The sequence below is a fragment of the Lottia gigantea genome, assembly GCF_000327385.1.
Source record: "Lottia gigantea unplaced genomic scaffold LOTGIsca_1, whole genome shotgun sequence".
Lineage (NCBI taxonomy): Eukaryota > Metazoa > Mollusca > Gastropoda > Lottiidae > Lottia > Lottia gigantea.
Window position 1 is genome coordinate 721,856 of NW_008706746.1, and position 23,657 is coordinate 745,512.

At 32.7% G+C, this 23,657-nt stretch overlaps 4 protein-coding genes across 4 annotated transcripts; all 4 read left to right on the top strand.

Moving 5' to 3' along the window:
- Positions 1-5,939: 5,939 nt before the first annotated feature.
- Positions 5,940-12,976, top strand: LOTGIDRAFT_151904 (hypothetical protein; the record flags this gene model as incomplete). Its single annotated transcript, XM_009045405.1, has 14 exons — positions 5,940-6,092; positions 6,498-6,655; positions 6,985-7,126; positions 7,594-7,743; positions 8,666-8,670; positions 8,924-9,104; positions 9,403-9,519; positions 9,792-9,917; positions 10,571-10,747; positions 11,031-11,153; positions 11,489-11,602; positions 12,005-12,137; positions 12,415-12,533; positions 12,872-12,976. The coding sequence occupies 14 exons, from the start codon at positions 5,940-5,942 to the stop codon at positions 12,974-12,976; spliced, it is 1,803 nt and encodes a 600-aa protein (XP_009043653.1).
- A 244-nt stretch (positions 12,977-13,220) lies between these two features.
- LOTGIDRAFT_151905 (hypothetical protein) lies at positions 13,221-14,856 on the top strand (the record flags this gene model as incomplete). The annotated part of the gene is made up of 3 exons (XM_009045406.1): positions 13,221-13,308; positions 13,686-13,835; positions 14,128-14,856. Coding segments are annotated over 3 exons (967 nt in total), but the record flags the coding sequence as incomplete, so codon positions are not given.
- A 1,420-nt stretch (positions 14,857-16,276) lies between these two features.
- LOTGIDRAFT_227805 (hypothetical protein) lies at positions 16,277-19,600 on the top strand. The gene is made up of 4 exons (XM_009045407.1): positions 16,277-16,812; positions 17,024-17,124; positions 17,615-17,746; positions 19,032-19,600. Exons 1-4 carry the CDS (start codon positions 16,348-16,350, stop codon positions 19,120-19,122), a joined length of 789 nt encoding a protein of 262 aa, XP_009043655.1. The 5' UTR covers positions 16,277-16,347; the 3' UTR covers positions 19,123-19,600.
- A 94-nt stretch (positions 19,601-19,694) lies between these two features.
- LOTGIDRAFT_227806 (hypothetical protein) lies at positions 19,695-23,095 on the top strand. The gene is made up of 4 exons (XM_009045408.1): positions 19,695-20,208; positions 20,953-21,053; positions 21,955-22,086; positions 22,535-23,095. Exons 1-4 carry the CDS (start codon positions 19,744-19,746, stop codon positions 22,623-22,625), a joined length of 789 nt encoding a protein of 262 aa, XP_009043656.1. The 5' UTR covers positions 19,695-19,743; the 3' UTR covers positions 22,626-23,095.
- Positions 23,096-23,657: the final 562 nt, after the last annotated feature.

The following is a 23,657-nucleotide window of genomic DNA, read 5'->3' on the forward strand; positions in this document are numbered from 1 at the left end:
GGTGGGGGGGGGGGGGGGGGGGGGTGATTTTGGTCTTGAATATAGGTCTTCAAAGGTACTAAAATGTACAAAAATAGTTTAATTCCTTAAATCCACAATTGAACTCTCTTTCTATATATAGAGTATCTTAAAATGACGAGTCGTCTTTTTTACTTTTAAACGAGAAAACGAAAACGAGACACACATAGCTTTGAAAGCTCAAATTTCGATGCTGAGCTGTGAATACTATTACTGACTGGCTTAGCTAATCTAAGGTACGATCGGTGAGAAAAAATGGCGCACCTGTCGCTTTTAGTAATTACATCAAAAATCGCGTATATGGAGTATGCCAGGGATATTCAATCAGCCTGGGGGTAATTAATTTGACATTCTCAGGGTGTGGGGGTGTAATTCAGGCTGTTCTATTCAGCCAGGCTATATTCTCCGACGTGGAAAAGATTGCTTGAAAAATCTAGGAGAAAATCATGAAATAGTAAGGATTTATAAGGGCAAGGGGGATTATGCAGTCGATCAAGGATCCTGGAAGGGATTATTATAGAATGAAAAGGGTTGAATTATATGGACTCTATGATGTCGAGTTAAGTCAAGCTCATCAGATGTTTCAGAGTGAGAATATATCGTCTCGCCCACTCATCCTCATTCAATAAACTTATTTATCAAAACTTAACTAATTGTAAAGGTCTACTACCTCTTAGGGCGACAAAAAACTTTTTTTTTAACTTAGCTTAGAAGCGTTTTTCAATTATTACTTAGTTTAATGGATATATTGTGTTATATAAAGATTCTATTCTTTAGTCAACCTTAGTCCAACTAATGAATATATACTCTTATTGGCAGAGTTTGAGAGACTATGGATTCTATGTCCATTCTAAGAGGTAGTATACCTCTAAGGAGACAGCCCTAATACAAACTTGACTGAACATCACCGATAACAAGCTCTAAAAGAATTTTCGAAACTGATAATATTTATTTTACCTGTACAGCCTCGGAATAAACCAACAATGATGATCAGGTTCGACGTGAAAGACATTTTTATCTTTTACTGCTCAGGTATCCTCGTTATTTCAATAAACGTGGCATAGGACGTAAAACTCCGTTAAGATCAGTCGATCAGTTCAGTTGGGATTCCTAATTTACAATTATCCGGAGCAAAAAATTGCAAATACATGTATTCTGTTTAAGAAAATTCACCAAAAAACACACGATATTTTCGTTTACGATACACTTTTGCGCGTCTTTATATTCAAATCACCAGAAACACGTGCCGAGGAGGTTCATTTCTGAGACAGTTATATCTGGGATAATAAACTTGGTCAGATCGATGAATCGAATCAAATGATATGATACAAGACCGTCATGGTATAATAAGTCAAACAATTATAACTAACCAATCAATAAAATATCAATTATAATTGTTATTGGTCCTTTGAGGAATACGATATAGCAATCTATTAATCTTTATAACGTGACCAACCAGGCAGCAGTTTGTAACACGATGCCAGTGAGCTACCATTGATCTAAAACAACTTTTAGTACCAGATATAGCAGTTAGCCACCAAACTAGCTAGGAGATTGAGCTTCGATAGCAGTTAGCCATCATTAAATAAAACTATCGCGTACAATTATAGCTCTTGATTGTGACACGATGGCATTGGGCCACTTTCGATATTAATTACGTGACCAACCAGGCAGCAAACATGGTGCCAGTGAGCCACCATCGGTTTAAAACACAATTTGTCAAACTAGCTAGGAGATAAAGCTTGAGCGACCATTCAATAAGGCTATCGCGTACAAACTATAGCTCTAGATTGTGACACGATGGCATTGAGCCACTTTCGATCTTAATTACGTGACTACTAGGCAGCAGATAGTAACACGATGGTAGTGAGCAACCACTGATCTAAAAAAAAGTTAAAAATGAGATTGTGACTCGTTAGCAAGCCATTGATCAAAACTATCGCGTATAACTGGCTTTGATTATAAACTATTCAGTCCAACTAAGCAGCAAAACAAGATAGCATACCAATTGCAAATTTTGAATGATATAATGTAGTGCTATGATCGAAAAGGGCAATCTATCTGCAGGATGGAATTAGACAAAAACAATAAATAGTGCCCAAATGAGATTATCTTTAAGCATATAAAGTTTAAGGGTCGACATTACGATATTATAGACAAATTGGATCAAAAAAGTAAGACAATTCCGTTAATCAAAACATAGTCCAAAGTATGGCGAAATCTAGAGTAAAAGTTGTATAGTATATAGTGGACTGTTCAAAAGAGAATTGCCATAAGGTGTTTCGAAAAGAGTAATCATGCTTTATCATAAAGTTTATGGGCGTCACCCGCGAAATTGAATTTCATCATTTCTAATTTTACTCCACAATTTTCTCTGGGAGACTCAATTTGACATCAATGATTCGACTAATTTGTTGTTATAATTGATTATCTACGGGCTATTGATAAAAAGGTTCAGGATAGGATACATTGTTTGATCTGAAGGGTCTAGATGGTTAATTGTTCGATGCGTGTAGTTTACTGAAACCGTTTCCAAATGAAATGGACCGGATGTATGAATACTATGATTAATATATGTCTCTAAAAGGGTATATTCAGAAAATGTTATTGATAGTCATATATATTTGATATTAAGTGGTGTAGGTTTTAGCCGTATATATAACAGCAACAATAAAATTCAATCATTTATTATTTCAAAAACTCAAGCACCATCATAAAAATTGTCACTAAACGATATTAATCGATCAGGACAATGAATATGGTCCATTGTCGAGTTGTCCGGTTTGAAGTTTTTGTTTTAACAGGGAAGTTGCCATATTGCTCTACTTTAGGTTTCGATAACATGTACCACAATTCCTTATTGATCAAAAGAGAAACGAAACTGTCATCTAATTTTAATTATATTTGGATTTGCGATACAGTAGAAAATAAAAAAAGTTTATGTAGAAGAGTTGCTTCGTCTTGTTTTCACTGCATTCCACAACGTACAGGACAACGGACCTTGTTGTCTATATCGGGTGGTCCAAACAAAACGGCAACACTTTTCAATTCAAGATTTCTCATGAAGTATCAAAGTAAAGCTATAATCATAATATTTCGACCTTTTTAGAGATAGAAGACATCTTTTCACCACATTACAGCTGTATGTCGAACAATTTTGGAATCCCAGCCTTTTCAAAATTCCTTGTCTTGTACAAAAAATATATAGCCACCATTTTCGGCAAAGATCACCTGAATTCCCTTTTTCCATGACAAGATAGTGCCTGTCCGGTTTCAAGTGGTATTTTATTGAATTTCTCTCTAATACTGTCTTTCAGTTTCTCCATTGTCAATTTTGTCAGTTAGAGAAAACACACTGGTGGTAGCTATTCATGTTTGTTTTTTTTAATTTTGCTGAAAATGTCCTCTTCGTGGGGCATTTGTTTAATTGAAGAGGGTATATTACAGAATTTATTGTCGGCATTATATATTTTGACAAAGAATTTTAAAAAGGCTGATATTTCCAAATGATTCAACCTATAAAGCTGTTATTTGCTGAAAAGATGCTAATTTGCTAATATCCTTATAAGTATGAGGTCGAAATAGCTTTGATACGTTTTTGAAAAATCCTGAAATGAAAAGTGTCATCGTTTTGGGCCACCCGATATACAACACAGAATACCCACAAAGCAGTTCACTTTGATTATCAGCTAATGATTTATTCATTTAAAGCATATAATAGAGTTGTTTATGATGCAAACTTGCCACACAACTTAAATTCCCATTAGACTTGACGAATTGGCATCAAATATTTATTAAATCAATTAACAGTTCAACCCACCCATAACATATTACATAGTGTAAAAATCGGACCCGTCGCAAAACTTGCTTGCGCGCAGGGGCAAGTAATACATCCAGAGGGGCAATGGTGTACCGTCGTTAGTTGCAGTAATGGTATAGGCGAGTTGTCCGAATTTTATTACGGGGAAGGGGCTTATCCCCTGTAGCTACAAAGTAAACATTATTACCTATGTTAAGTTTCATTAGAATTGGACTAACAATAATAGGACATGGTCCGGCATTTTTGGAGGTTGAATTGGGTCTTGAATACATCTAAATAGTCTTCAGAAGTATCAGAAATTACTCAAATTAAGAAATTCAATTCCTTTTCTATACAGGTCTTTCCTATATATATTTACAGTCTCAAGAAAAGGCGAGTCGTCTTTTTAACTTTCAAATTCTGGACCAACGGGGATTTGAAGGATCAATTTTCGATGGTGAGCTGTGAACATATCACTGATTTGCTTTGCTAAAAAAAATCCCGTTTCTGAGACTTGTACTTGAATGACACAGGCAGAAGGAGAAAGGACAAAGAAAATAATAGCCTTTAACTCAATAAAACAAGCTTACATCTGTGTCTCGTATGTTTATTTTATTGCAATTGTCGGTAAATTCTGTTTAGAATTCAGTCAAAAAATGAACAGTAAATTTGCGTTCCTTCATACAGCGGGTTTTGAAAAAAGGTTGTCAATTTTTTATGATTGGATTGAAACAGAGGATTTTGGCAGCTGGTATCAAAACCTATAATTGAAGATTAATATAAATCAGAAGTTAATGCTTAATCATTTATTAGAATTAGCCTATGTTTTCCTTTTAACACAAGTTTGGTTTGTGTTCTTTGAGTAGCCTAAAGGGGTGCAAATTGGTTGTCCTTGTGTCGAAGAGTGATTCAACTCAAGATAGCTGGCAAGAAAGACTGGTGCTGGTTGAATCTCAGCGGGTTCGTAGCTACGGGCCTGGCATTTGACTAGCTGCATGTCTAGAAAGTATTTACTCTTTCACTGCACACATATCTTTATCAGTGAAGTCAGATTCATGCCGCTGTCCTTGTAACCGAATTTCACTATTTACACACTGCATGGCATTGTCCGTCTTCATTTCGTTTATTTATTTGTGGTCTGAGCTTCTTTTGTAATGTAAATAAGTTCAATGTAAAGTTTAGTTTTGGAATTTAAGTTTCATTTTCACGAAAGTTTAGTTAGCAGCATATCTGAAGTAGCAGAACAAACACGATTTCAGTAAATATTTGCAAATTCTTCAATTTTAGATTAAAACAAACTCAAATTTTGGTCGATATTTACGCCATGTTGTAGTTTTAAAAGTCCGTGTCCAAAATATATATAATCGTAGATCCAAAATGGCTGACTTTTCTTCGTGGAAAAAATTTGAAGACGTCAAATAATTAATTGTATCGATTATTTTGTTGTCAACACATAACCGATTTCTTGAAATTACATAAATTTGTTTTACTAAGTATGTGACACTTTTGAAACTTTTTTGCAGTTAATTTGATCCTCCTTCGTTTAGAACACTCATAGATGATAGAGATTGGGTCAGCGGCCAGCACAGCAATGAACAATGACAGCTGCAGTCAAAATAGTCAAATCATGACATAAAATAAGAATATCTTTAGGTTGACTGAAAAACGCCGTTTTGTATTTCTTTTTAACTCTACTAGTCTAAGGTTCAGTAGTTTTTGTACTGATCTCTCTTAAATACAACATATTTACAATAAAACAGAATTAACAAAAATTCTGTCATTTCACAAACATTTTTTTTAGAATTTTCAAGTGCATGTCATTTACCTTGTGTTTATCAGTACCACTGTGTTATGGCATTTGTCACTATTCTACAAGACTAATGTTGATTCAATTTCATGCAACAAACATTTGTCCCCATTGAATTATAAAGAACATTATAATAATGCTGCTTTTTTAGTTCTTTTCTCTATAGAAGACTGTAAGAAAGATACCACTGATCAATCCATAACTATTGATGGATCTACAATCTACACTGCCTGTATATTTTATTTTATTCATTTTTTCAGATAAGTTATTAAAAGAAATAAAGCAGTCAGTGGTTGAATCTTGTAGATAATAAATATGGACATGTTTAATAGAATCAAGAGTGCCGTAAGTAGTGCGTTACCTGGCAACCCGCTCCAGCGTGATTTTGATACCCATTCTCAGATTGGTAGTGGAGGTCCGGGTTTACTCTGGAAGATATATAGTGGTGTAAAACGAACAACAAAACAGGTAGCACATTGCTTTGAGTTTTAAGATAAAAATTGATTTGGTAAAAAAATATATCATATTTTCGAGCGTGACAATGAAAATTAATGAAATTATAAAAAGTATGGGGCAGAGTTTACATGCAGACAAGCATTTCATGCTTGAAGCCCTCCATTTTCAATAAATTTCTATGTTCCAAGAAGAGGTACATAACCTCTCTTACTACAAATTTTACTAGTTTTTGGAAGTATAGTTTAAAAATTAAAAACACAAGGATCATAAGAGCATATTGGTATAAAATTAATAAGCAGTACATTTCCACTTTTTTCATTTTGAACTGCTATACAGCCTACCGTAAAAGTTCCTCCATGATTGTCCAATGTTGAAATTTCAAGGTAATCTTTTAATGAATTTTCTATTATTTTGCAGGAAGCATCAATATTTGTTTTAGAGAAGAAAGTTTTAGAGAGATATTCACGACGTGATCGGGAGAGAATTCTAGAATCTTTACGACGTGGTGTATCCCAGTTAACAAGACTTCGGCATCCTAAAATACTCTCAGTTTTACAACCCTTAGAGGAGTCGAGGTAAGAGGATTTTCTTTATGATTATAACTTTATTCAAGATCTCTAAATGGGACAAAATACTTCATACAGTGGTAGGAAGAAGTTTACTTTTAAGAATGCTACTTCTAATGATTTACAACAATATTTACACAAGTTTTCCAGTTTCTGTCCTCAAAAAACCTTATCCTGATCGGTTCACTGGTAATTATCCTCTAAATGAGTTAAATATGAGACAAACTGGTATTTTTCCAAATAGTTATAATTATATATATATATATATATGAGTGAGTGTTTAAATAAATAAAAATAAGCTTACTATCTTTAACTTGATTATCCATTCTATTTTTCAGGGAGTATTTAGCATTTGCAACAGAACCTGTGTTTGCAAGTTTAGCCAATGTTTTAGGAAACCACGAGAATATTACACCTGTACCTAAAGAATTACAAGAATATAAATTATTTGAGGTTGAAATACGACATGGCCTTTTACAGGTAAGCAAGTGATTCTTTCGAGAATAAGTAGCCTAGGTCACAAAGTAAAGATTTGTGATATTTTTTATTAAAATCTTCCATAAAAACTCATTAACACAAAATCCTGATTTTATTTAGAAGATATGATTGGCTCATGAAGATAGATTCAAATTACTAAAATATCCTCCTCATTATAAGTTTTTGAAAATGGTTCCTCAGTATTTAATCAGGGGTCTTATTTTTTAAATTTGTACTTGAGAAGATTGTAGTGTTCCAGTAATCTGTATGATCAATTTCGTCAATTATTTTAAATTCTGTTTTATAATCTAATTAAATTACTGTATTTTTTGAAAATCTGAAGTTTATTTACCAAGAATAAGGTCTGAAAATCTGAAGAATAAGGTCTAAAGCTTTCTGTATATGTTAAAATCTGGATTTTATCTAAGTTTAGTTAACGAGAATAATGCCCCAGGTTATTTATCATTCAGGTGATTGAAGGAATATCTTTTCTACATAACGATGCCAAAATAATGCACCATAACATCTGTCCAGAATCAATCATGTTAAATAAGAATGGTTCCTGGAAATTATCAGGGTTTGATTTCTGTTTGTTAAATACCAACCCTTCAGAGCAGGCTGTGAGTATTATTTTCTATGTAATTTATTTTTGATATACATTAATTTATTATATAGCTAGTGAGTTGATAACAAGTGATATCAATTCAATTGTCAGCAGTTTTCTCAGAGGTTATATATACAATATTTATACAACCTTTTACAGTTAGACAGTTAAACAGACAGTACATCAAATACAAATACCCTAAAACTATAGTAGGCCTACCTATGCTGATTTCCATAAAAAAAAAAAATTACATAGCATATAGAGAAACCTCTAACATAAATTTCCTGAAACCATAGTGCATCTAACTTTCTGGGCGTTACTGATATTCTCATGGGAACTTATTACTAATGAAGTTATAATATGAGTAAAATCTGTATGTGAGAAGGTCAATAACACCATACAACAGTGTAAACTGGTCTCTTTAAACTTATCCTTTAGAAATTAGAGTTAATAAGTCAGTTCTCTACTTGTTTTGTAGCAATATGTAGCAGATAGAGCTAAGGTAGATTTTATTTCGGTGGAGATGCTTTCTTGTGTTTTGTTTTTTTATATTTGGTTATTTGGAATAAAGGGTTTTTTGGTATTGTTTGAAATTGATTGATAAAATGGAAAATTTAAATAATTCAGAATTTTTCCACTTTTCATTTGGCTTGTGTTTTGCTTTTTTCTCTTCTGTTTTTTTTTTTGATGATGAAAGCTGGTATTTTTTTGTTCTTTAAAAGAGTCTAGCTAATTATTTATGTCCTATCTTATTTCAGGCAGATATAAATGGCATATAATCTTTGAAATATTAGTTGCTTGCAAAATTCTGAACAATTTCTGATTCAGATTCATGTATTATACATAAAATTAGTATATTGAACAGAACGTTAAACTTGTTATTACTCTGTGCTTTTTGATCTAGTCTATATGCATGATGTACAATACACATATTATAGATAAAGTATGTATTTGTATAGTTGAGCAAGTGAACATCTGAGATTAATGATAGTTTAAATTTCATTGAACAAACTATATGGTTTATGATGGCTTCAATTACTATTTATTTTACCTCAAAATGAAGTCGGCTGTCTGTGTTTTTAATCAGTCTGCACAGATATTTTGGCTTGACTATATTACACTACCTGAATAATGGTTCATCAAGACTATTTCTCTTTTTAGCCGATGTATGAGTTTATAGAATGGGATAATAACAGTCCGCCAGTGGCCCAATCTAATCTGGACTTCTTAGCACCAGAATATACATTAACTATGACATGCAGTCCTGCTAGTGACATGTATTCACTGGGTGTTCTCATCTATTCTATTTTTAACAATGGAAAACCCCTGTTTGAATGTCAAGGTCAATTATCAACATTCCAGAAAAATGCGGAAGAGGTAATTATAGAATTATTATAATTTATAATAGTTTTGATGCTGCTTAGATTCTCAAAATAATTTCTCCAAAACGGTAACATCCCCTAAATTTAATGTACAAAGTAGTAATAACTTTATAAACAAAATGCACAAGGGAGTATATTATGGCATAACACTCTACTTTCAAAGTAACAACTTTGTACATAATGTTTCAACACAATTTACACGTGTTGTCATCAGATGAAATGATAGTTATAGTAATGATTTTGTTTGTAAAGTCTAAATGGGTCTCATAATAGTATACTTTATATTTTGATAGTTACGTCACCTAAGAAGTACTCTATTAGGACGTGTACCAGACGAACTACGAGATTATGTTAAATTGATGTTAAATATTGAACCATCAGTTAGACCTGCTCCTGAACAAATTACTAAGGTGAGTAAAAGCATACCTTTAAACACAGAATATCAGAAAATATTACATCATATACCCTGAACTACCAAGTTGAATACTGAACTCATATGATTTTATCAATATGTCACTTGCTTCAGAGACAGCACAAGTGTAATGAAATAGATTAAAACATATTTTGTTTAGTGTTAAACGCCCACGTCGGAGACTGCTCAGTAGCATTTTGGATGAATCATTAGTTGCTGAATCTGATAAAGTATACTTCATGTAATTATGAGAATACTTTTAAATTTCAGGTATCATTTTTTGGAGATGTTGGTTCCATGACCCTGCAATATTTAGACACATTATTTCAAAGGGAGAATTTAGAAAAATCACAGTTTTTTAAAGGATTACCAAAAATTATTGCCAAATTTCCTGTGGTAAGTATCAAATCAACTCAAATTCACTTGTTAGAACCTGAGGCAAAATAAAGTGAATGAAAGTTATGCTACAAATTCTGGCTGATGATGCTATGGCTAAAAGGCTGATGCGTTAATATATATTATCGTGACACAATATGCTTCTGTTATTATGCATTCTGAGATCTGATTGGCTGTTTACATGATTTGCCTGGAACTGATTGGTTGTGTATAAATTTTGCTTTGATTGGCTGTAACTATATTTTGCTATGAATTGATTGGTTGTTTATATATTTTGCTTTGATTTTATTGGCTGTTCATATATTTTGCTTTGATCTGATTGGTTGCATACATATTTTGTTTTCATTGGTTGCTTATATATTTTGCATTGATCTGATTGGTTGTATACATATTTTGTTTTCATTGGTTGTGTATATATTTTGCTTTGATTTGCTGTTACTATATTTTGCTTTGATTTGATTGGCTGTTTGAATATTTTGCTTTGATGAGAGGCTGTCTATATATTTTGCTTTGATTTTATTGGCTGTTCATATATTTTGCTTTGATCTGATTGGTTGCATATATATTTTGTTTTCATTGGCTGTTTATATATTTTGCTTTGATCTGATTGGTTGTATGCATATTGATCTGATTGGTTGATTGTATATTTACAGCGAGTGAATCAGCAGCGTATTCTACCAGCATTATATACAGAATGTAACAATAACAATATGATTCCCTTCGTATTACCCACCATTTTACTGGTGGCTGAACAGTCGTCTGATAAAGATTATGTACGATTGATTTTACCTCAACTTATTCCTATGTTTACTATTAAAGACCCCATGCAGGTGAGAATAATATCAATGTGTTATTTTGGTAGACTTCTTGATTTCAAATTGTTAAGGGTACTCTCTCTTGGCCTATATATTTTACCAATTTCTCCTTATCTTTTATCTGTTATCCAATGCTTACCATTAAAGACTAAAATGTCTCTCCCTCCTTATCTGATGAAGAAGAGGATAAGCAGTTGATTTTCTTAAAATAATTTGAGATAACTTGGCTTTTCCCCTGAAAATTAATAATTTGGAATGGTTCTTGTGAATACAAATTAACATTTTATCAATTTTGTAGGTGTGCCTGATATTTCTACAGAATATGAATTTGTTATTGAGTAAAACACCCCAGAATGACATAAAAACCCATGTTTTACCCATGATTAACCAGGCCCTAGAATCTGATAACTCACAGATACAGGTAAATATTATTATACTGTGTGAAAAAGAAATAAAAAATACTTTAAGACAATAATGGCTTTGATCTCTCCAACTAAAATTCATTTTGATAAAGATAACATCTCCTGCTAACTGGTCAATGGCAAAACAATTTGGCAAAGATTTTTTAAATTATCACAACTACCGACTGAGGTAATAAAGGAATATCATTTTTTAAGGTCAACAGACTCAAGGTCAATAATTGACCAAGGTTAGAACCAACAACCACTGCTCAGATTTCAATGCTCTGATCAACTGCGCTACAATATTTCCAGAGCCCAAAATTCTACATTACAATTATATAAATGACTTTTTTAGGAATTGTGTTTGAATATAATTCCAACATTTGCAGAGTTGATAGAATATACATCTTTAAAAAATTCAGTGATACCTAGAATTAAGAAATTAACTTTAAAAACTTCTGTTTTAGCTGTAAGTACACTTTATGAATTATAGTACTGAAGATGTTAACCCTTGGTCAAGGCAGCTGGGAAAACAACAGCTTATTGAGAAACATTTCTTAACTCAATATATGATGCATGTTAGACATGGACAAAAGTTCCTGGTCATTTCAAGGAGACAACTAACAAAGACTCTTTATGTTCGACAGATGGAACCTGAAATAGATTGGACATTAAATGAAAACTTTATGTGCTACAGACTGTACACGTTAAAGATCTGTTAACTTTTATTACTAACAGACAAATAGGTCTTGAACCTGAAATAGATGGGACAATAAACCAAGATTTTGTGCTGCAGAATGTACACCTTAAAAAACATTTCAACTTTTATTACCGACAATTGATGACTTATTATGACTATATTTTATTATAGGTAAGAGTGAACTGTTTACTGTGTTTAGGACAAATGTTAGAACATATGGATAAATGGTTCGTTATTGACGATATTCTGCCTTTATTACCCACAATTCCTACACGAGAACCAGCGGTTTTGATGGGAATATTAGGTTGGTAATTTACCGTACACTTTCATCCCTTAAAACTTAAAATGTAGAAATTTCACCAAATGGTTCAGAGTTCTATTCTGGCATAATGTTCATTCACCTTTTAAACAAAAAGTTTTGAGCTTGTAATTTGGTTGTGTTATAAACCACATTTAAAACAGAATCTGAAACATGTCGTTACTTGGAGATGCATGCTGTGCAATCTTCAGACACCTGACCTATTTCAGCCTGTGTCCTTACTGATCAGACGTCACATCGTTTAGTTGTGTTTATATTCTAGGTATATATACAGTAGCATTTAGCCATGATAAACTAGGATTGACTAAAGATGTAATGTCCAACAAAATACTACCCTATTTAATACCAGTTTCCATGGATAATAATCTAAACTTACAACAGGTAGGATCATGGGGTTAAACAATAAACAACAAGGTAGAAGGGGTAATTGTTTGAAAAAAAACTATGATATAGTAATTTTAGTTATGTAGACAGTTGGTGTAAACAAGCATTTGTCTGTGTTCCTCATTGATGTGGTGAAGACTCTGTAATAGGTTATTATTATATTAAGGCCAGACCAATTTTATTTTTTTGTTTTATGGATTTTTCCTTAAGCCCTTGTCATTACCTCAGAAATCAAAGAGGAATTCTAACCCAAAGCTGTGCCTGTGCTTTCGTAACATTGCTTAACCGCAATATTACAACCTTAAATTCCAAAGCACATATTTCTTTTTTTCCAGTTCAATGCCTACATGGCTCTAGTGAAAGAAATGTTACAAAAAATAGAAACAGAACAAAGAACAAAGTTAGAACAACTAGATCAGATGAAACAAGAACAGAAGTAAGAAATGATTTTATATTTTAGATCACACCATCACTTAGTTTGTCTTATGGATGCAAGCCTGGGGGAATGGCTAACAAGATTACCGCAAAAAAGTCTAGTACAGCACGTCTACTGAGTTAGACACTATTAACCAGTCTTGGAGATTAGATTTCCCTTCAATTAATCCAGTCTTTTGTAAAATTGAAACAAACCAAATGACTGTTCACCATTATCGTAAATTACTGGTATTTCATAATGTTTTATAGATCACTTGAAATCAACAAGATATCAACCACCATAGAGAATGAGAAAAATCTAGTTTCTGTTGGTGATTCGGGAAGACCTAAAACTATGGTAAGTAAGAGGGGTAAAAATCTATTCATTCTGTGTTTTTTTAAGGAGACTGTCTTAAACTATTGGGGTAGGGGGCTGTCTAATAGTAATGGGCAAGAAGATCTTAATTATGCTACCAAAATGCGTTTCTGAATTTGAAAAATATCTTCATCAGTACGACTAGTTTTGGAAATAATAATCAACTTGCCAAGGAATGTTTGAATGAAGTAAGTGAACACAAAGCTGTGGAATATATCAGCCCATAAGGAATTTTGAACAACAATTGCCAGGATTTGGAGAGGACAAACAATATTGTTTATGAAGCAAAAATCTAACAGAAAAATGCTATGGATAACTTAAAGAAAAACCGGAAAAACTTTCTGTTTTTTTTTTTTTAGATGGATCAGTTTTTAAGTGGGTTTGGAATGAGTAGCTTACTCTCTGGTCAGACAACAAAACAAGCAACTAGCGTCAATGGAACTACAGGAAGTTCCCCTCAACCAGTCCGTAGTGTTTCTACAGCGCCATCTGCTGTCACACCACAAAAGGTACGTTATTAAATGAACAGGATTAATATGAAAGCTCATGATTTGTGCGAATTTCTAAAAATATATCTCTGAAACCACTAGAACTAATTTGTCAGCTCCACTTTAGATAGTAAACAGAAATTTGAATCAATTTTTTATCAGCAGTGGATTCAAACACAATTTTCAGAAGCAATTCCTAAATTGTATTGAATGTTGGCTAACTGGGGTCTGGAGAATGGTTACTTAGATTTGGTGATAAAACCAGAACATTAATCATTCGATGTATATTTCTCATATGAAGTCATTTTTTCAGGTAACTTTATCTTTAGAAGAAAAACAGAGATTAGCAAAATCCCAGGACGACCATTTAAAATTTAAATCTCAACAACCTTTGAACCCGTCAGGTTCGTCAAGACCAAACGCGCCAAAAACAGCGCCATCTAGTCAAACACGTGACCTTACTTCCTCTCTTATAAACTCTAATTTACAGAAAATGAATTCACCTAGTTCGTATAGTGTGGGGAGTCCTGGAAACAATTCTTTCATGGGAAGTAACTCTAGTCCATACATGGGCAATAACACTATGATGGGAGGTAACTCTTACATGACTTCCAGTGGGACCAATTCAATGAACGGACCAAAACCAACAGCATCAAAATCTGTTGATTTATCTGCATTTGATGATCTATTACCGAATAAAAATACTTCTAAGAAATCTTTAAATGAAATGAAAGCCTCCCAAAGTGCTCAATCTTTTACGCAAAACACAGGAATGGGCATGATGGGTATGCCAAGAATGGGAATGATGGGTAATCAAGGAATGATGGGATATCAACCAGGATTCAACCAAACATACGGTCAGCAACAACAATTCAACCAATCAGCAATGATGGGTGGAAATCAAATGACTTTTGGTCAGCCTAACAACATGATGACATCACAACAAACGATGGGAGGTAACTTTATGATGCCACAAAATCAGACCACTAATAAACCAAATAATGCTAGTAACAATACAGACTTGTCAGATATATTTGGATAGTGAGTCAAATATCCTTTGAACTGTGATAAATTTGAGTGTGTCTGATTCAGAGAAAAGATTCTGGTGTATGAAAACAGTTTATAGGAAGCCAGTACACTTGTGTTTCCTTATTTTGGTTTCATTTTCAGCTGAGGTTTTCATAGTAGGATGGAAGAACGTGTCAAACCTTAACTGTTCTGGTAAATATTTAATATTAAGGTTCATGTCTGCAGGCGATTCAGTTATCAAATTGTCTTCATGTTAAAAATATTGCCTTAATCGAGACTCAATTCAAGTTGCCCTTACCGTTTTCAGGCCATGCAAAGGAATGAATAGACAACTTGAAAACGAAAGTAAAATAAGGCTTGCATGGGGATGATTAAGTTTACTTTTTAGTGTAGTTGTGAGAACAGACTGTAGCTCAGTCGAATCAGAGTGTTGGAATCATGACATGATTTACTGCATTCATGGCAAAATTGGGGAATAATAATGATAATACCAAATGTACATTATATATAAGCTTTTATAGATCTAAATTGATAAAAGAAATAACCATGTTGATTCTCTTAAAGAGGTGCTGAATTATATAAACCTTGCGGGCAAGTGGCATCAGGTAAAATTAGAGTACTATTGTACAATATACTACCATTTATAACTCTGAGATTATCTAATAAGACAGGTATTTATTAATTATTCATAAATATACATAGATATGGCTGTATTTACCAGTTATATCTGCCCAGAGCTCTATGATAAATCAAAGTTATTTGTATCCATCAAAGAATAATATGATTTTACATTTCAATGTTGGCTTTATAGAAACTATACATGCTAGACTTATTCTGTTCAATGATATAGAGGAAATATATTTATGTTCATCTTTTATGTTTGAATTGTACCTAGCTTGTGCAGAAATATCCTTGTTCTATTATATCTAATTATATTTCTGCTTGAAACTCTAAATATTTCCAGAACTTGATAAATATGATATATTTGTGATAAAGACAATAATAGAAAGGCTTTTTAGCCCAATTTCTTACCCTAATAAAGTGATTATTATAATAATATATACAGTATAATATTTATATTTTATTTTGAAAGAGCTCTGTGCTATGCATTGTTATAATACAGTTTTATTATTTTAACTACACAAAACATTTATTGTTGAAAAATTTGAATTTGTACAAAGCATTTATTGTTGAAAAATTTGAATTTGTACGTATGAATATTCAAGTCTCTTCTTGTGGATGAGGCTAGAAAAAAGGGTTCCTTACATATTAACTTCCTTGAGTTGCATTTAGTAATTGATGATATTGTATTTATTTTGTTATATTATGTTGTTAAATAAATTATACATCAAGTTAACTGTAGTCTGAAGTATGAGTTTATTAATTATTTTCAATAAAAGTTTTCTATTTTAGAAACCAGAAAGTGTCTATGGGAAGATAACTCTCGTTAGATTTTAGAAAAAAAACTAAACATTTTCAAGCTTAATTAAATATTCATTGTGACATGTCTATTCGTTTATTCGAAGCAGCTAAACATGCAGAACTGTATGCAAAATTTAGGCCTAAATACGGCCAAGATGTGTTTGACGCCATTTTGAATTTTTGTAAGAAAGGTAAATGTGATTTTGAACAAGCTGTCGATGTTGGGTGTGGGTCGGGTCAAAGTACAGTCCCTCTTTCAAAGGTTTTTAAAAGAGTCATTGGCTCTGACATCAGTGCTAAACAAATTGAGAATGCTCCTAGAGAGATTAAAAATCTTGAATACCATGTTGGACCTGCAGAAGATTTGTCTTTCTTGTCAAACAGTTCGACTGATTTAGTTACGATAGCCCAAGCTATACATTGGGTTGATACAGAAAGGTTTTATTCTGAAGTGACTCGTGTGTTAAAACCTGGTGGCGGATTGGTTGTCTATGGTTACGGGTTAAATGTCCTGGACAATAAAACAGCAAATAATGAAATCCATCAGGTAAATTTTGATTCATCAAAGCTATAACTTCCAAAAAATTTCAGAATTATTTGGATTGGTTTGTATGTATTTGGAAACCAAGCGAGCATATCATATAAAGATCAATATCCAATAATAATAGTTAAAAATTAGTAACAAATTGTAAAGATTTCATGAATGGCCGGCCAAGTCTACTTCTAGGGTTGATTGAAGCTATGAATTTTTATTTCAGTTTTACAGTGAAACAATTGGTGAAAAATATTGGGATGAGAAGAGAAAATTTGTAGAACAACATTACAGTTCATTTTCTTTACCATTTCCTGGCTGGTACAGGTGGGTGGCTGAACTGTTTTTACAACTTTTGGAAGGATAGACGTTATGTAATTTGATAGTTGCTGGACAATGCAGCCCATGCCTTCATAGTGTCTTCACAATGTCAATTTATTACAAACTCTATCAAATACTTTGAAATAATTATGTTATTGTAGGTTAGGGAATACACCCAATGAGAGCTCTGGGCAGAAAGACTGTTAACAATATTAATGCATATTTTGAATAGAGGGTCTGATTGGCAGTATTTGCTTGCATTTACAAACTTTTGTAATACAATAAAAGTGCCTAATGTAAAGGTAGGCTACCAGTAGTAGACATGTCAATATGACAAAGTTAGTAATAACTTGACATTGAAGACAACTGACAGTTGCAAGACATTATAACAGGTTTAAAATATAATTTTCTAATATTTTTTGTGATGGTCAATGTATTCGACCATTCTATTAATAATGTATTATACTATAAAGATATAATGTGGTTGTGTTTGTAGAAAAGATGATTTAAAGATTAGAGTAGAATGGACTGTAGAGGAATATTTAGGTTATGTATCTTCCTGGTCAGGTTTTACTAAATACTTAAAACATAACCCAGACTCAGACGAACTTCAAAAATTAATACTCAGGTAGGCCCCATAAGCTTAATCTTGTCTTATCTATTATCGTCTTAATCCAAAATATTATTGAATTTGAGCTTCACTATAAAATGGAGGTGGGACATGTCACTAGAGAATGGCATGCTCACTCTTCTGGGCCACCTGATTCAATCCCTAACATTAGTATATCTTTCTGTCAATCTATATTGGTATTTCTGTCTTACATCCAGTTGTGATTAAGTTTTATTTATTTACACATTCAGCTTAGTCATCTTTAATTCTCCAAAAAACTATTTTTATACGCCCACATGGAAATGTGGACATATATTGCTGTCGCCCTTGTCCGTCGGTCTGTCAACATTTCTTGTGAACACAATAGAGACTACAGTTTTCAACTGATTTTAATGAAATTTAGTGTGATCATTTATATTGATGAGATCTTGGTCAAGTTCGAATGTGACGATCTTTCGATGAACGGTTTTTGAGTTATTGCCCTTGACTTAGGAAAAACGCGTCAAAATTTGTTTGTCAACACAATAGATACTACAGTTTTCAACTGATTTTAATGAAATTTGGTGTGACCATTTATATTTATGAGATCTTGGTCAAGTTCGAATTTGACGATCTTTCGATGAATAGTTTTTGAGTTATTGCATTTGAATTAGAAAAAACGTGTCAAAATTTGTTTGTGAACACAATAGAGACTACAGTTTTTAACTGATTTTAATGAAATTTGGTGTGATCATTTATATTGATGAGATTTTGGACAAGTTAGGATTTGATGAACCGTTTTTGAGTTATTGCCCTTGATGAAGGAAAAACATGTCAAAATTTGTTTGTGAACACTATAGAGACTACAGTTTTTAACTGATATTAATGAAATTTGGTGTCGTCATTTATATTGATGAAATCTTGGTCAAGTTCAAATTTGATGATTTTTCGATGAATGGTTTTTGAGTTATTGTCCTTGACTTCAGAAACACACGTCAAAATTTGTTTGTGAATACAATAGAGACTACAGTTTTCAACTGATTTTAATGAAATTTGGTTTGATCTTGTATATTGATGAGATAATTTGATGTATTCGGGTTATTGATATTGATTTTTAAAAACTTGGTGGAATTTCTCAGCATAAATAACTGGCAGTAAATATGATATATATCATTGAATTCAAACTATTAAAATTTCTTTGACATGAGACAAATCATACTTTAGTCACTAAATACTTTTTTATCATTTCTGACAGCTGCCAGTGGGCGTATGTTACCTTGCCTGGCAAACTATCTTTCATTGAAGTTAATGACCTTTTTTTCAGGTTTAAAGAATTGTACACTGTAGATGGTACAGAGAGAAAAATGAAAATTGAGTTTCCAGTTTTTATGTTGATGGGCTATAAGCCTCAGTAATTCGAAGGGTGGGGCATCAACAAAAACTATATCAAGGCTGAGGTATTACCCAGACAAGCCTGTCTTGCTAATCGAATAGAAATTAGTTAACAGCCCTTGGGCCAGTTTCATGAAAACTAAAGAAAGATTTTGATGTTTCAGTCAATTGATTGTTTTAGAATGTAGTTTTGTTATCTGTTATCTTTTAAAAGTGGTAGTTTTTATGAAACTGGCCCAATAATTTAGAAATAAAAACTGAAATAATACGGTACCTGTATTTAAATCAGAATGAACTAACGAATAGAGTTTTTCGTCCTACACTTCTGCACCTAATTGGGCTGAATAGTGAAAGATTAGAATAATGTTAATGAATCAACATGTCTACCTCATGATTTTATTTTAATTAACCAATCAATTTACATCTCATTGATGATATTTATTTTGTATCATTTAGTTGTTTTATGTTGTTAAATAAATTATACTGCAAGTTAAATGTAGTCTGAAGTATGAGTTTATTAATTCCGTTGAATTGAAGTTTTCTATTTTAGAAACCAGAAAAAGTCTTTGGGAAGATAACTCTTGTTAAATTTTAGAATAAATCAAAACAATCATTTTCAAGCTTAATTAAATATTCATTGTGACATGTCTATTCGTTTATTCGAAGCAGCCAAACATGCAGAACTGTATGCAAAATTTAGGCCTAAATACGACCAAGATGTGTTTGACGCCATTTTGAATTTCTGTAAGAAAGGTAAATGTGAATTTGAACAAGCTGTCGATGTTGGGTGTGGGTCGGGTCAAAGTACAGTCCCTCTGACAAAGTTTTTTAAAAGAGTCCTTGGCTCTGACATCAGTGCTAAACAAATTGAGAATGCTCCTAGAAAGATCAAAAATCTTGAATACCATGTTGGACCTGCAGAAGATTTGTCTTTCTTGTCAAACAGTTCGACTGATTTAGTGACCATAGCCCAGGCTGTACATTGGTTTGATACAGAAAGGTTTTATTCTGAAGTGAATCGTGTGTTAAAACCTGGTGGAGGATTGGTTGTCTATGCTTATGGGTCAGAAATTATGGAAAATAAAACAATTAAAGAAAAAATCAGTCGGGTACAGTAAACAATATAAAGAATTAAGCCTATCTCATCTGGAAATTCTGCCATGCAAAGTGTCCAGTAAAAATAGTAGACCTAAACATCTGTCTCTATTCCATCCTCTGATAGCTATGTGGACAGAATTAATAAGCCCTGTTAAATGGGGACATTCTGCATCTATACAGGTGCGGGGTTTTTAAACCAATTTAGATACCTTGGATCTGCAAAACCCATGGATATTTGGAGAGATGAATATTTTTGTAGTTCAATCATACCATTATTTTCTCCTTACACCACTTATGTCATGTCTCCGGTTCAATCAAATTTTTTTTGGGCAAAACTGATCTAGCATCGGACATTTAAAAGTAATTCTAACAAAACAAAAGTTACAGTGATGCCCAACACTAATTTACAATCACCTTAAAGGTAATTCAATATTGTGTTAGAGTAAACGCATCTTTGTTGGTGTAGGAAATCCCCATTTAACAGTGTTTTTCTTCTGACTCTACACATCAAAATATCCATTAGAGGCTGGAATAAAGGCAGATGTTTAGTACTCACTGGACCCTTGATGTGTGTACTAAACTAACTTCGGTTCTAAGTTTAGATGGAATTGCGGACCAGTTTATAAGGATATCAGATTATAGATAAGATAACAATAATATAATAAGGAAACAACTGTTGACAGTTAAAATTGATTTTTGTATACCAATATTAGCCTTCTTCTGATGTTGATAATTATCATTCTTTTTTATTTTAGTTTTACAGTGAAACACTTGGTGATTTCTGGAATGAAAAGGTAAAACTTGTAGAAGAAGAACATTATAGTTCATTAACATTACCATTTCCTGGCTGGTACAGGTAGGCTCATTGTGTATTGGACTTGAATTTAGTTTGTTAACTTGCCAGGCAATGTAACATGACCAGCAGTCCGAAACATCTGATGGATATTTTGACAGTAAGATGTCAGCTGGAGTAGTCAGAAAAAGAAGTCCCTGGGCTGTTAAATGGGGATTTTCTACACCTCCGAAGATGCATTTCTGCTGACATGTCATAAAATTACCTTTACGATGACTGTAAATAAGTGTTTGGGCATCGACGTAATTTTCGTTTTGTTTGTATCTCGTCAGTCTGTGATATTTGAACTTTTGATTGCGCAGTGCGCATGCAGTATTAAATGGCCAATGTGAGATGTGACATAAATTGTGTAGGGAGAAAGTGATGGTATGACAGAACTGCAAAAAAATATTCATCTTTCCAAATATATATGGTTTGCAGATCGGTGGTATCTAAATAGGTTTAAAAACCCTGCATCTGCAGAGATGCACAAAGTCTCCAATTAACACAGCTGACATCTGTCCAAATAGCTATCAGAGGCTGGAATAGAGAAAGATGTTTCAGTTTACACAACCCACTGCCCACTGACAGCTGTAGAACATTAAATAACTAAATTACAAATGCACTAATTTTTAAGAACTTCAAAGCCACTCATTTTTTTGTTGGATGTGCCAATACATTTGAGTATAATTATTTTAAACTAACATATAAATTGTTTTGAAACAAAGAGGATAAATAATAATAAAGGGGGCCTAACAAAGTCAAACTGTTCCAAAGCAACTACAGTTATAGGCCAATATTTTTTAGGGTAATGACACAAAAAGTATTTTTGTCCCCTATTCATCTGACAATGCATTTCAATGTTGGCATATTATTTAATTGGTGTTACTATACAGATCTATAAAATATTTGTGTTTGTTTGTAGAAAAGATGATTTAAAGATTAGAGTAGAATGGACTGTAGAGGAATATGTAGGTTACGTATCTTCCCGGTCAGGTTGGACTAAATATTTAAAACATAACCCAGAGTCAGATGAGCTTCAAAAATTATTACTCAGGTAGAGTAGAAATTTTTTTTCAATTCAAACGAATTATGCACTGGCTATTAGCACCGTCATGGCACGTATTGTCTTTGTTTCCATCTTGTCAATGCCATTGTTAGAAGCATTGTTTACATGGACAATGCTAAGGAATTGTTTCCCAGTCTCGTGCTGTTTTTTCTTGAGCGTGAAGCCTTTTTAAATTCAAGATGCTATTAAGCGACTTTTTTATAATAATAATTCTGACCACACATCGATTTGAAGGCTCAAATTTTGATGGTGAGCTGTGAACGCTGATACTATTTGGCTTAGCTAAAAAAAAATCCGTTTTTGAGGCTTAAGTGTGAAAAGATTGGCGCACCTGACAGACATGGGCAATAAATTATTATTATGCCTCATTCTTCAGGAACACCTAATGTGTAAAATTTTTAATCATTTTAACAAATCTTTTGTTACTTTTTTTCAGGTTTAAAGAATTGTACACTGTAGATGGTACAGAGAGAAAAATGAAAATTGAGTTTCCAGTTTTTATGTTGATGGGCTATAAGCCTCAATAATTCTATAAACCTCAATAATTCTATAAACCTCAATAATTCTATAAACCTCTATAATTCTATAAACCTCAATAATTCCTCAATAATTCTATAAACCTCAATAATTCTATAAACCTCAATTATTCTATAAACCTCCATAATTCTATAAACCTCAGTTATTCTATAAATCTCAATAATTCTATAAACCTCAATAATTCTATAAACCTCTATAATTCTATAAACCTCTATAATTCTATAAACCTCTATAAAGCTACATAAAAACCGCAATAATTCTACAAACCTCAATTATTCTATAAACCTCAGTTATTCTATAAACCTCAATAATTCTGTAATAATTAAATGGTGTCCCCGATACACATAAAGGAAAAGTATCTCCTGGATTGGCTGAATTAGAAGCAATATTAAATGTTATTTTGATTTGTTATCATTATATGTAATTGTTATAAAATTATGATTAAAATTGTGATGGATTGAATCTAATTGTGATTCCTTACCTTACCATGCTTTTGTGTGATCAGAAATATTCCAATCCGATTCACCAAATGCAAATCTGGATGTTTGGTATTGTGTTTTTTCTGCGGTTGACTCGACTTGTCATCCATGAACTGATGACTCTGCCATCTTCATTTTAAGACATTACTATAGGTCAAAATAGGCCTTTGGTATTAAACTAGTATTACTACTACTACAATGTAGACTAAAATATATATTATTATATTACTGATGACGACCGAGTAATGTCAAAGGAAATGATGTCTGGTACCATGTTTATATTACTGATGACGGTCGAGTAATGTCAAAGGAAATGATGTCTGGTACCCTGTCTATATCACTGATGACAGCCGAGTAATGTCAAAGGAAATGATGTCCAGTACTCTGTTTATATCACTGATGACAGCCGAGTTATGTCAAAGGAAATGATGTCCAGTACTCTGTTTATATTACTGATGACAGCCGAGTTATGTCAAAGGAAATGATTTCCGGTACCCTGTTTATATAACTGATGACAGCCGAGTAATGTCAAAGGAAATGATG